Consider the following 15566-nt stretch of genomic DNA (forward strand, 5'->3'; position numbering starts at 1 on the left):
AGCGAAGTGGGTGGGTATCACGCCTGTATTACATAAGTGTACACAGTATATCATATTACAGAATTTCCAATACATATTGCATAAGTAATGGCCTGTAGAAAACATAATAAAATTATATTTAATACGAATTACATTTTGCTCTGTTCCGAAACGAACTTTTTTGAATCAAATATAATAAAGAATTTTCAGTTTTAGGAAAACTAATGTTAAAATAATTTTTATAATATTTATTTACATATGTCTAGACAAATTATATTTCGCTCCAGTTTAACCATAATATATTTATATTGACTCATCTACAAAATGAAGCCTTAATTTTCAAATCTGCCCCTATGTACTATTTTTATATATAACATGATATAACTAATAAAAAAAATATCTATAGGTATATATATCAACATTAATTTATATGAATAAGTCTTATTTATTCCTTAATATTATGCAAATACGAGAAAAATAGAGAATGTATTATAGGAACTGTAAAGACGGATATTTGCATGAATAATAAATATATGGAATTGAATTTAAATTAATTTTTCTTTGCCTTCATTAAATGTTTTTAATATTCATATATTTTTTTTCCTTATCTCTTCCTGTCGGTATAAATGTAAAATAGTTTTTTTTTTATTTTTATTCAATTTTTTTTAATTCCGTCGTTATAGAAAGAAATTTTTTAATTTACTTTGGCTTATTTGAAAAAATTGCCTTTGAAAATCAATATGGTTTATTATCTGGTTTTTAACAAAATGAATTTGGTTGTGTTTTGGAAATTTCAGGACAAGGCCGATTTAGAAAATAAAATACGTTATGATACAGGTAATCTACGTCTCCAGCAGAATTTCTGAAATTAGTATCCTGCTCAGCTTAAACCAAAGGAAGGGCGTCTTAAAAAAAGCCAATCATAAGAAATGAATATTAATAACTTAAATTTGTTTGCTTCTTGTTTTGTGTGTCTTCTCTCTCTCTAGTATGAAAAATGATTTGAAAATAAGTAGGATGTTCCATGAAGATACCTAATACAAAAATAAGGGGAAGAAGAGACAAACCTCAAAATTTCTCAAGTCATTTTCAAGTTTTTCTGCAAATGATAATAAAACACAAATAAGTAATAAAACAAGCAAACATGGAGGTCCACACGATTAACCTTCCAGTTAAGTAACGAAAATTAAAAAACAAATTTTTCGAAAACGACTCGACCGAATGTAAGGTAATTTTTTTCGGATCATATTGTCGGCAATACACTTTCATCGACAACTCAACGAAGTCAATATCTTTCCGTTCGCACGATATGGATCAAGAAAAATGACCACGTACGTACGATCGTGGTCATTTTTTACACACACACACATACATACTTCTCCAAATTGGTGTTAATGCCTTGTCTTAACCATGAAACGTAAAGATATGTTCAAAATTTCGATTTCGAAAATCGGACACATTTCAATAACCTCCTCTACTGGGAAGTTGATAAAACTAAAATAAGTAACAAAAAAAAGAGATTATGTCAATAAATTTATCAACATATTATTATAATAATAAAATATTAAAAATTGAAAAAAAAAGTGGTAAACTTAAGGATTTAATAAAGGAAACATGACATATAGTGTTGGTAATATAAAAAAAAGAAGTGTATTGATAAGGATATACTCCCTATCGCACCTCATCCTATCTAGTTCGAGGAGTTAGTAGCTTGTAGCTACTCTATACACATAACAGAATATTATTATATCGATGAAAATGTAGGTAAATCTCTAATATGTATTTGAAAACACGTTCGTTCGTCTTCATATTCACAGATAATAACAATAATATTGAAGTACACACACTATAATAACGCTATCTATTGAATGTTGTTGTATCTATGTGTTCTGTCAATACATATACGAAATATGAAATATTTGTACAAACTGTGGATTATATTTTACAATCAAAACCAGAAATCGATAATAACACTCAAGAGTTAAAGTTCACGAATACTTTCTACAAAACTGCAAATTTTTACACATCAAAGGCTAACTATAAGACAGTCACAAATTTGGGTGTCTCAATTTCTCGGTTAGTAATGGACAAAATTAGTCTCGGTCTTGCATTCTTGGACTTGGTCTTGCAAATTTTTCAAGACCACGACCAATATAGTACCACCTCGACAAGATCAATACCAAGACCCTATCTGTATGTATGTATGTATGTAAGACTCATAATGAAACTTTTTCCAAACTTATTGTTAAAAATAATTAATGAACTCCTTAGAGAAATTTTCAATGTGGTTTTTTATTATACCTGAGTAAATTTTTCTTTCGCATTTTAAGTAAAACCAGAAAAATAAAGAAAAAACAAAAACATATATACTAACTTTCGATACAACACCTTCATTTATGTATATAGATAATTTATTAATATTGTAATGATTACTAAAATTAAGAAATGGAAAATTAAAAGTTAAAAATATGTTTGATGCAAGATCAAAACTACAAGGCCAAGACCAAGACTCAACTCTGTTAGTTCAAGACTCGATTCGACCAAGACTAAGCCTTATAATGCCAAGACGAAGATTCAATCGACAAGATCAAGACCAAGATAACTATATAATTCTTCATTTTAGTCTCGCTCATCACTATTCTTGGTTTTGCCTCAGACGAAACTTAAAAGTTAAAAATATGTTTGATGCAAGATCAAAACTGAAATTTTTCAAGACCAAGACTCAACTCTGCAAGTTCAAGACTCGATTCGACCAAGACTAAGCCTTATAATGCCAAGACGAAGATTCAATCGACAAGATCAAGACCAAGATAACTATATAATTGGCCTTCTTCATTTTAGTCTCGCTCATCACTATTCTTGTTTTTGCCTCAGAAAGGGATATTATGTATTTTAGTATTTTAGTGTTGACAAACATGAGGACATAGATGCGAGTGTTGGTTTTTATTTTAATTTTTCTCAGAATTATACTTGACTTAACAAAATTAACAAAATTTCCATGATTCCAGAAAATCGAATGCTTTTTTTAATCGTTTATTCACTTACAACACTTATGCTTATCGTTTCCGATTCTAGATTCTATCATAGAATTTATTCAGTAAACATGGTAATTTCTACTATTTGGCAATCGAAATAGAGTTGTAAATGATATAAAATAGATAATATGTTCTATGATTTTTTGTTTGTTCATACCATGGATATAGATGTTCATCACACCTTCTTCAACTGCCATTAAAGTACCACCTAAGGTTTTTGGAGTCGCGAATAGAATAAATATGATACAAGCGCCAATAAATGCTCAATGAAATTCCTTTAACTATCTACATGGCGTACAAAGCGTACTGGATCCTTGTTCAGGTTATTTATATAATAACGCTTAATTTCGAATACAGATTGTAAAACATATACTTAAGAATATAATGTGAATGCTGAAAGACTTTGTTATATGCTATTATAATAGTCAATATACTATGCTTACACGCGTTATTGTGTTTTACATTTCTACAGATATTCTATATAATATGTCAATATACACTCAAATTCAATAAATTTCTTCTTTTCTTCTAGACTAATAAAACAACTATTCCAACTATTCTGAAAAAAAAAATCTAGGAGACCTATAACAACTAAATATGTCAAATGTCAAAAATTAGATTGAAGAAAAATGAAATCAAACATTTGACTTGAGTTAATTGTTGAAATGCCATGTAGAGGCAATGTTCATTACGCAATCGTTTGTTTTTTACGTCATGCAAGTAAAGTAAGATAATGACTGTTGCAAACAAAGTAATAAGACTATCTTTCTTTTCACTTCCTCAGTGTACATAGTCGTAAACAAACACATACGTACGTACAAAACATGCATACTTGATACAATACAATACACTTATACATACAAACTTTTGTTCCATCTCTAACGTTTGGGTCCTACAATAAAAGGATCGTCCTACAACAAGATGGGTCCTACGGACCCAAGATCCAATTGACGACCTATGATGTTCATTTACGAACTCCACCTCACTTTTTACGTTCTGAGTATGCTTTTAAATTTCAGCTCGATATCTCTTTTCATTTTATTGAGTTATCGTGCTGACAGGACAGGCATACATTCGGAAATGGACTCTTTAGGTGATTTTAGGAACAAGTTTACCAAAGTTTTGTTCGTAATATCAAGATTTTTAAGTGGTACAAACTTTGGACTAAACCTAGTATATAAATGTGCATCGTTAAAAGTCTTAAATTATATCCTAATCCTATTATCACAATTAAGTACTCTTTCGACAGTTGCAAGCTCTTTGTCATGTTTTTCATAGATTCAATGACTTTCTTTTAACATGTACAAGACAACAAATGAGTCGAAATAAACAAACATTGAGAAATTCTATTTTCATAAATTCAACTCTCAAGTCATGATTAAAATTTCTTGAATACCAAACTTTATTTTATTAATTTTTTTTTTTTTTAATTTCCTAATATTCTTTTATCAGTTCCTAAAGGAACTATAAATAGATCTGCTGAATAGATGAACGGTAACTACCCACTGATGGTCACCTAAACTGTAATTGAAACTATTCACGTAAATCTAGAACACTTTGTTAGAATTAATCGTCAAAATGGCAAACAAAATAAATCAAGGAAATTTCTATAGGTTCACGGACTATATCTTATATATTTATAGGAGCAATTCTTATATATATATATATATATATATATATATATATATATATATATATATATATAGATATATATAATAAGTTTCGAAAATCACTAGTAATTCATTTAGAATAAACCTGCATTTTATAACAAATACTCACCATTCATTTAAAGGAAAAGTTGTTTCGATGTATCCGAAAATAAGCGTACAATTTATATCCACATAATATATATATATATATATATATATATATATATATATATATATATATATATATATATTGTATATAATGTGTGTGGTTCACTCTTGTTCATACGTTGTTGTTGATTCTATCAATTCTAGAAGACGTTCAAAATGACTTAATATTTTCATTTATATCATAGAGAGAAGATTTTTTTTTTATAATATAATATTATACAACGTTATATGATATTTTTTTTTATATTATTAAAATTATATTCTTTTATTAGATATTTATTTTTATTATGTAAAATTTAATAAATATTTTCCAATTCAATTTTATAACTGTCTTAGTTTGTGAGTGTGTGTCTGTGTGTGGTTTTCTTTCTTTTTCTTTCGATATTGATTTTATTATTATTATACAGTATAGAAAATATTATGTGTATAACTATTGATTTTTTATTCTCCCGTTAAAAGTAAATTAAGAGAATGTTGTCGTCAGAGAGACTGTCAACTTCCCTAAAAAATTTATTTGACTTTAAGTATACAATAGAGGTAAAAAAAATTAAGTGTAAGCCATGTATAACCTCTCAAATTTGGCAGTGGACCAAGTAACGGTAATTTCTTTACGAGTATTCCACTCAATAATAAAGCACCGAAAGCTTACAACAAAAATACTAATACTACAAATTTATGATTGGAATTTTTAACAGAATATGTTCATTGAATCTTTAAAAACTCACTTTTTTCATTTTGCTCTTGAGGCAAAATTGATTACTTATACAAGAGGGTTCCAGTTATAGTATCAAATTGTATATACAATTAAAATAATGATTTTCTCAATAAACTTATAATAGATAAAATAAATGATAATGATGGGGTTTAACCTCCATTTCAGAGATCACGTCTATAACAGAGGCCACCCACTTCATTATTTTTATTCTTTATTTTTTTATGATCTGTGTGGTGTCGGTTACTTCGTGCTTATCCAAGTGACGACAGTGTGATCAATTTACCACCCCATTAGCTATTTTTGTCTCCACTGCCTGAATTCGTACCCACAACTTTCAGCCAGTAGTCCAACAAAGATCTTGTACAACAAACAAACTTCTTCATAATGTTTGAGCTAATTGTGAGTAAAAAACAAAGAGGTACCCCCCCTCCACTAATACTTTTGTCCAAAGTATAAGAAGGAAAATAATGTTTTTTTTTTTTTTTCGTAATAAATAAATAAACATAAATACTAGAAACGCATTTAAGCATACGGGCACGATGATTGTAGTATTGCAATGTTAGTATAAATATAGTATAATGGAATTCAATGAAACATTTAGGCCAATATTTTCTGTTTATTGATTAGCTGGCTTTGTTTACACACATAAAACACACAGTATGAGAATAAGAAGTAAACGTTTTCATTGGTAACAATAACGAATAATGTAAATGACGAAGTATTGTAAGTAATATTAATAAAATAAAGGTTGTATACCCTTGCCGTATTTAATATGCCATTTAAAAAAAACTCCAGGAGATTGAAAAACTTAAATTATATGTCGTTTTCCCGTTAAAAAGGGGAAAGTACATATAGTGCACACTGAATCAAATGTGGAAATGATAAAGTTATAAACAACATAAAACCCTGTACAAAAGAAAAATTCTAAGACTAAATTATAACGTCCAACACCTTTGTTATTGAATTACGAATATTTTTAAACTTCAAAAAGTAAAATTTTTAAGTCAAACAAATGGTATATAAAATAAAGCTTTAAATACAATAATCCTCAAATTTCTTTTTTACTTGTCACAGTTGCTCGCTCTAAGATGTTAATTTTAAAACCCAATAAATTTTTAACCAACAAAAAAAGAAGAAGGTTTTCAATTCGACTCCATTTTTTTTACGTTTGTTACCTCAGAACTTTCGACTAGGTGAACCAATTTTGATGATTTTGTTTTATATCAAACCTAGTGCTTCCCGCGTGATCCGATTTCAATGTGGTCCAATTCTGACAATGGCTTCCATGAGCAACCATATAAGTCTTAAATTTGGATTAAGTAAGTGTACGACAAATGGTCGAATAACTGTATATCACGCCAACCGATTTCGTTGATTCTATTTTAAATGACAAATATTGTACTTGAGATTCACTAAAAATCACAAAACTAAAAAACTTTAAAAGAAAAACCGACTTCCAAAAAAACTACAAAATAACATGCACTAAAAGTAAAGAATAACGATAGTAAAATGTAATCACAATTATTGTTATTTTTGGAGCCGATGTCAGCCAAGGAAACAACTGTGACAGAGCAGTTTGCTACTATAACTTGGCTGACACCGACAAAATAACAATAATTGTAGCTACATTACATTATCGTTATTTTTTTACTTTTTAGTGCATATTTTTTAGAGTTTTTTTTTTGAAGTCGGTTGTTTTTTGTTTCAATTTTTTTATCGTGATTTTTAAAACAAGCTAGAGAGGCGGTACCGTTATATCGTCAAAAGATATTATATACGAAATCTATGTTATCTGATATAGATTTGCAAATAAAGCTTCATTAAATAACGTCAATCAATTTCCAAGAATTGTCTGCTTACGCCATTAAATATGTATAGCAATGACCTATTTCAAGTCGTCATCCTGGTTATAAACGTTGAGCACCATCTCATTTCTCATAGGTTACTTCTTTTCCATTTAGTAGCAAGCATAAATGCTAAATTATTTTAAAAGTACGTATTTACAACTGAATTTCTACATCTGTGCCCTCGATGTAGGTCGGCTGAATACCATATCGTATCTTCTTCTCTTTCAACATCATCTTCTCTCATTTCTCTTCATCAACATAGTATGAGTATAGCTAGCTACAGGTACAGATTTAAAACCGTTACCTAGAAAACTACAACTTTTTTCAATCGAAAAAACGACATCTATCTAGTAATAATTAAAGCTGTACCATTTACTATTAACTAACTGATTCTGATCTTTGGTTACTTATTATTACTGTTCAAAGATGGCTCTTTTTTATGATTATTATTTATAATAGTTTTTATATACCCGTTCATAATTTCAATTTTCAAATTATGAAGTTTTAATTATTCATACATTAAAGCAAAAAAATTTTAAGTTTTCACAGTTTGCATCGATAGTCTCCATGACTGACTACCTTTTTTTCATATGCCTTTTAATAGCATAAACTTGGCTGTTTCTCTTCAAAGAAAAAAAACGATGAGTTGGTGAAAAAACGTATTATAAATTGCACTTGAAAAATAAGAGGCTATTCCATACAGAAAGTATTGTAAGCGAATAAGATCTTTGAATTAATAATAAAACTCATGAAAAATATGCTGCGAATTCATTCCATAAAAATTTTGAATGTTCGGATATTAGAATATTTACTTTTTTGTAATAAAAACCAAATAATTTTTAATAAAAAAAAAACGAACTTAAGTTAAAATTAAAAAAACATATAAATATACTGAGCGGCTAAACGAAAGATAAACGCGATACTTTTTTCGATAAAATACATATATCGTTTGCATGCATGTTATTTTGTTGTTTTTCGACTCAAGCTCATTTTAAAGGTAAAGAAAAAGACCTGTTTTGAATCACTAATTTAATTATGTAGACATTTTTTTTAAATGCATTATTCATTAACTATAGTTAATAACAATAAGTTCTTTGAAACCTATAATCTATTTATCATACTTTTTTAACAAATATATGTTTAGTTAATATTTAAGTTAACAAAAGATAATTCTTATTTGATTAACATTATATTTGACTGATAAGAGAGAATAATTATGAACACACTAGATAATACCAAACCCAATATACACTATGTTACCATAAACGTTAGCTATTGAAAAATTGAAATACCTAACAATAGTAAAATTTTATGCATGCTGTTTATAGTGCTGTTAATGTTGACAATGCATGTCAACAATCAAGAATATGTTATTTTATATTTTTTGTTTTTACAAAAAAATATACTATTCGTTGTGTGAGTAGTCATGGCAGGCACAATAAAATCGATGCCAGCGCTTCCAGTGAAAAATGAAAAATTTTTGCGATAAAGGAGGCTGTTATGACTAATTTGCAGTTCTTTACATGTTAATGTTATAGAAAATGTCAACTTTAAATTATTGAAAAACACTAATTAATTAAATTTAATGCATTCAAAATTGTGAAAATAAGAAATCAAATTGCACAAATATTATTTTTCAAATGTAAATTGTGAGACAATAGTATTAAATTTTCAATGTAAGTCATAAATGCAAACCATACAATTATATAAGCATCCATACAATTCTATAATTAAAGTAGTGTATCGTTACAATGGAAACGCCTTCAATAAAACTCACGTACGGTGCGAATACATGCGTCATGATATTCGTTCATAACCTGAATATTTCAATAGCCGTTCATAGCCTGAATATTTCAATAGATAATCTGAATGGCAACAGTCTGTACCTAAATATTATTTATGTATACAATATAAAAAAAAGAATTATATTAAAGAGTATCACTTCTTTACATCATTCGGTTAATTAATTATAAAACGTAAAATTAATCACCTTCAAGTATACCGTCTTTGTTTCTCAAAGTTCTAGGTACCTACATCTTAAGGGTTCGAAGGCGAACAGAAATAGAAATCCGCTTTAAAAGATCTTCAGAAGTCTAGAATTGAAGTTCAATTTCAGTTTGTAAGAATGGTCAGAAGGTTCATTTCGAAAATATTTGTTATTACAACCAAAATTGAGTATCGATAGGCTTATGCCAAGTAATGTAGAAATATAACTTTTTAGCACTGAAAATGAGAAAAATATGGTGGGAATTAGAATTGGTCTTCCCTCTAAAGTCATCGTTGATTCAAGTGTACTGAATTTGGTTGTTTAAAAGAAAAACACTTGTATTTCCTGTTGATAATAGCACCTTGATACCGAACTGAAAAAATGTCTTGTCTCGGTATTTCCTTTAGATACGTCCTTTTTTTAACCGACTTCAAACAAAAAAGGACGAGGTTCTCAATTCGACTGTATTTTTTGTTTGTGACCTCAGAACTTTCGGTTCTGACAATGGCATCCATGAGAAATCCATATAAGATGATTCTTTTTTTAGTGACAAAAACTATTTCAAAACAAATTAATATGCACTTAAAAGTAACTTTTAACTTAAAAGTAACTTTTTTAACTTAAAAGTAACTTTTAAGTAGTCTAATATTTTTATTTCATTTTACTTATATTAGGAGAACTCTTAAAAATATTTTAATTATTGTTTGTTATTCAGAAGAATACGCAATTATTTTTTACTTTTAAGTGCATATTATTTTGTTTTAAAACAGTTTTTTTTAAGTCGGGTTTCTTTTTTGTTAAAAGTTTTTTTATTAATATTAAATATTTATGCATATATTTTTACATATATTTGAATAATAATAATAATGATAATATATAATACAGATTTTAACAATATTTTGTTTTCATTTTGTCATTCATACAGCCTGTAACCAGATTATGGTGAAATGAAGAGACTTACTTGTCTAATACGAAGATGAAGATAGAAGTGCTTCTGGCAGCGATTATACATCTGTCTGTTGCCAGCGCTGTTGAATTGTGTAAGTATTATATCAACCACTAAAACCAAAGTATCATCATCATACTCAGAGCAAAGTCATATGTATATTGTTTTCATTTCAATTTCACTGAGCATGTAATACCTATGCATGTGATCATATTTAGATTTGTTAAGCTTATAAGAAAATCTCCTAGGGAAATGATCTTCAGTTGCTTTTTGTATCGTGACGGGAATTATTAAGTCAAATAATAATCAATATTTGTGTTGCCACCTTCGAAGTAAACCCATTTAACATACTTTCCACTTTTTAATACATATTTTATAGGTGCTTTCCTATACATCCATTGATTTTTAATGTAATACAAACGCCAATGACGTCATCATATCGCTTCAGTAACGCCACCGTGTGGAAAAATTGTAAAATAACATGGAGGATGATAAATGGGTTGTCTCTCAACTTGTTTTCATTTTTTTACAACATATTTTTACATAGATAAAAGTGTAAAGCGTGATTCCAAATATAGCTTCAACGAATATAATGACGTCCCAACCAATCACAAGTCGTTTATGTGTATATGAATTTGTGGCTAAAGAAAATTAAAGCAACTTCTCTATTGTATTTTATGGGAGTGATCGATTCAAAACCGTGAAAAAATTATGCAAAACATATCAGTATCTATCTCTTCCTATGAAAAACCCGTTGGTGAGACATTTATTGGGGAGCCCCTCTCACTAAAATCTACCAACTTCAAATGTTTTTTATTTTCTATTCTTGAATTACTAATCACTGACTTTAGCTACAGTGACTCGTTGGAAATGGTACCATTTTTAAGGCAGTACAACGGCACTTATGGGCTTAGTGTATCATTCCGATAGCCACTGCTACATAACCTCACTGCTTACTTCCGGACTTTTCCAGATTAAAAGAACTAAAATATGAGTAATCAACAGCAAAATTGAAAGGTTATTCAAAAAACTTTTCATAAAGCTGTATTCCTGATTTTTATTTACTCTTTTCTTCTTACTTTGAAAACATGCAAAACTTTACATTTACTTTTATAGACAAGTCTTCGATACTTTGAAACGGCAAACATTTAAAAATTCTGGTCATTCTTCTGGACAAAGTTTAAGAGTAGTGTGTTTAGTGAAATATTGGGTAGCATGATTTACCCACAAGGAACAACTCATGATTAGTTAACTCAGTGACATCATATGATTATTATAATCTATGTAAGAACACTTAGACTGTGTTCGAAGTATCGTATACAGAAGCTTTTATAATATATAAATATGTATATTATGTACAGATATTAATATGTATGTACAATTTATACATATACCGGATTTTCTAGGTGAAGTGTGACAATGTAAATTTGTTGGAATTAATATTTCAGCTAAGACATTTTGTAGGTACTTTTTTATACAAACAGGTTCAATGTTATCCACATATTCTAAAACGAAAGTAGCTTAAATTTTTTATTATTACCTCGAAATATTGTTATAAAGACAAATCTATACCAAATTTCAAGTGGATACGTTCTATAGTTCGCCTCTTGATAATACCACAGGAACTTGACTTTTTTGGGATAAAAAGTATTGCATGTGTTAATACAGGTAAGAAACTATCTGTATAGCAAGTTTCATCAAAATCCGTTGAACCGTGTTTACGTGAATGAGCACAACCATACAAATATTGACATTTATAGTAGGATACCCGGTAGATAGTAGACCCAACCGACTTCAATTAGAATTATTCTGCTAATATTCTACCCCTACACAATATTATCTCCCTATTGCTGATACATACTACACATACCCTCTTTGTTGATGATATTATAAAACTGTGTGACTTGAAATAATGAATAGGAAATGTATTACAGATTGGGTACAAAAGAGGAAATTATTTGTATGTGATTTCATCGAGAAATAATACATCTTTGAATATATTATAAATATTTATTCAGGTATGGTTGAGCTTGAGATCGGTTCAAGAAGTCATTATACACACATCAGACTAATTAATTTTACATAAAGTACCTATGTCTATAACAACATTTTATAATTGGTACTCTAGTGCTAAGGATTCTGTAAAGAAATCAAATAGTATTTTGAAAGGATGTAGCTACGTAACACGACTGCCAGAAGTCAACAGAATGGTGCTTTTCAATTCTTTGCTTCGAGAGTGGGGTCTTCCATATTTTAAAATGAAGAATTAAATAAGTAGTCAATATAGTTCCGGAGTACAGGCCACTGGTAAACCTGAACAGTAAAGTATTTTTTTAAGTCAGCAAGCTAGTGAAGAAAACACTAAGCCCAGTGTCTTAAGCCATGGCTGTTCAATCGAATGGGGTTTTATTTTTAAGCTTACTGTCTTGCCTAACTCCCAGACTACTGTTTTTTACTGTGTATTAATAATGTGTATAATGAAGTATTAAGCTAGTCTATCGTCTTTATCGTCGGATTATGATGGATAAGAATCCACTGTTAGGAGATCCTAACAACACGTATTTACGGTAGCAATTTTCAACAACTCATCATCACATTTGAACTTATATTATTTGACGCTTTGAACTGGAGCGATGTTTTAGTATCCGGCATAATTATGTCATTTTTAGTTGATCCACTATAAACTTTTACAAACGTGATTGCCACTAGTATTTCACAGATTCCATCCAGCAACCGTTCTCTACTGGGGGGATCTACTTAAAGGCTTTTTGGGCTGCATCTAAGGACTCGGTAGATACAAGAGGCCCCCAGTCTCCATTGAAAACAATAGATGATATTGTAAAAATATATATATATATATATAATTAAATAAATAAAACCGAATATAAAGTTGGGAAACTGATCCCTCTGAGAACGATATTGGCGTTGGTGTAAAGAAAAGAACTTGTTGATGTTTTCCCACATTGCTGTATCATCTTAAAGATTTTGTTACTATTTACATATTTACTTTTTGTTATTACAGCACAATGCATAGCGCCTTTGGGAATGGAAAGTGGTGCGATACCGGATGAATTCATAACAGCTAGTTCATCGTTTGATAGTAAAAATGTGGGTCCACAACATGGACGGTAAGTTTGAGTACTACCTTTTTGACTCAATTATGAAACAATAATAACCTATTTTGTTTATATAATAACCTATTTTGTTTATATCCATAGATTAAAAAAAGAAATCAACGGTGGTGCATGGTGTCCAAAGAACCAAATTACAAAAGAACCAAAAGAATGGATTGAAATAAATCTAAGACAAGTACACTTAATAACTGCAACGGGTACACAGGGACGTTTTGGAAATGGTCAGGGTGTAGAATTTGCTGAAGCGTATGTTTTAGAATATTGGCGACCAAAATTAGGAAAATGGTATAGATATAGAGATTATAAAGGTGAAGAAGTTATTCCAGCTAATACCAATACATATTTGGAATCCAAATATAGTTTAAATCCACCAGTTTGGGCAAGTAAAATACGATTTTTACCGTACAGCTATCATACTCGTACGGTATGTATGAGAGTGGAAATTTATGGATGTTATTGGAATGGTAAGTAATATTCTATAAACCACTATTTTTTTAACAACAATTTTTCGATGTAAAATTAAGTTTTTATTAATTTGTATTTTTATTTATTTGTAATTATGAAGTTTTGCCTCAACCCTCAATAAAAAAAGTGCGCTAATAGTCTTTTATATCACGAAAAATTGTGGTACGTGAGCATTATTTTTGAGAGTACCTACAGATTTGACTATGACTATATAGCCAACCAGCATTACAATATAGAAACCCTGAATCACCTGAATCATGAAGCAAAACCAGATGTGCCTGCTGCTGGTACAGGAAAAATCAGCGAGCCATGGGATGGTGATGTAAATACCGACAAAATATGCGAATTGAATTCGAATGTTGTGTTCGCTTTAGTGGTATTATAGTGACTTGTAGTATTTACTAATTATGGGAACTTTATTAATTATGGGAAACATGAATCGGAGAAATAAAAAAGTATTACGAATGAATCAAAAAAATTTAGCTATGTCACAGGCTTGTGGGTTAGAAATTTTATCGTCAGTAAGCATTATTATTACTTGAGGGTTATATGTGAGCTGTAAAACTGAATTTTATTGCCTTTTGGTTAGTTAAATATTTTTTCTTTGATTTCAGATGGCATTATTAGTTACTCAATGCCTCAAGGAGATAAACGTGGAGGTGGATGGGAATTTTTCGATGCAACGTATGACGGATATTGGGATGGAGAACTTAAACGTGGATTAGGTCAGTTGACAGATGGTAAAATTGGACCAGACAATTTTAAAGCTGGATATTATGAACAGGGTCAAGGATGGGTTGGTTGGAAAAATGATACTCGAAATGGTCAACCAATTGAAATCAAATTTGAATTTGATACTGTTAGAGAATTTACTGATGTTCATATATTTTGCAATAATCAATTTACACGAGATGTACAGGTAGGTTGAAGTTTGACTGCTAGGCACGTAGGAACTGTTTCAACTGAGGACAAAACAACAAAGCCTTAAATTTTTTCTGGAATATTAATGTCTCATTTGCAATTTATGAAATATAATTTTTTATCCTCAGTTATTACAATTGCGCTCAATATCCTATGTAATAAAACTTCAGTTGTTTAAAACTATAAATTTTTTTCAGGTTTTCCAAGAAGCTAAAATTTGGTTCAGTATAGGTGGAGAATTTTATTTAGGCGAACCAATTGTTTATACTTATATGGAGGACAGAATATTTGAATCATCACGAAATGTCAGTATTAAATTGCATCACCGTATAGGTCGTTTTGTTAAAATTCAACTAACCTTTGCATCGAAATGGATAATGATTAGTGAAATAATGTTTGATTCAGGTAATTATCAAAGAAAATTATTTGGTTCCATGATAGTAATTTTATTTTCCTTGTAAAATCACAACAACAAAAATCGTTGTTCGGTTTTCAACGAAAATATTCATTCAGAATTCATTTTAGCCTGCTTCGGCTCATATCTTAAAAGACTATTATAGGCCACAAAATGTTGAAATTTTGGATTTTGGACTTTTGTAACATCACTTTACTGTACCTCCTTCTCTTTCGTACTTTATAATTTTCTGGCCTTTCATGGCTCACGACCATGCTTCAAAACGGACCAATAATTTTAGAGAAGGTAATTATAAAATTAATTTT

General features: G+C 29.4%; 1 protein-coding gene across 1 annotated transcript in view; it reads left to right on the forward strand.

The window, feature by feature from the left end:
• Positions 1 to 15566, forward strand: part of LOC123294822 (discoidin domain-containing receptor 2-like) — a 62524-nt gene that overhangs the window by 44088 nt on the left and 2870 nt on the right. Inside the window, exons 2-6 of the mRNA XM_044875986.1 lie at positions 10306 to 10420; positions 13349 to 13454; positions 13545 to 13924; positions 14540 to 14844; positions 15044 to 15251. Coding sequence (XP_044731921.1) covers positions 10357 to 10420; positions 13349 to 13454; positions 13545 to 13924; positions 14540 to 14844; positions 15044 to 15251 — 1063 coding nt within the window. The 5' untranslated portion in view covers positions 10306 to 10356. The remainder of the gene's footprint in view (positions 1 to 10305; positions 10421 to 13348; positions 13455 to 13544; positions 13925 to 14539; positions 14845 to 15043; positions 15252 to 15566) is intronic.

The sequence above is a fragment of the Chrysoperla carnea genome, chromosome 3 (genome assembly GCF_905475395.1).
Source record: "Chrysoperla carnea chromosome 3, inChrCarn1.1, whole genome shotgun sequence".
In the NCBI taxonomy this organism is placed as follows: domain Eukaryota; kingdom Metazoa; phylum Arthropoda; class Insecta; order Neuroptera; family Chrysopidae; genus Chrysoperla; species Chrysoperla carnea.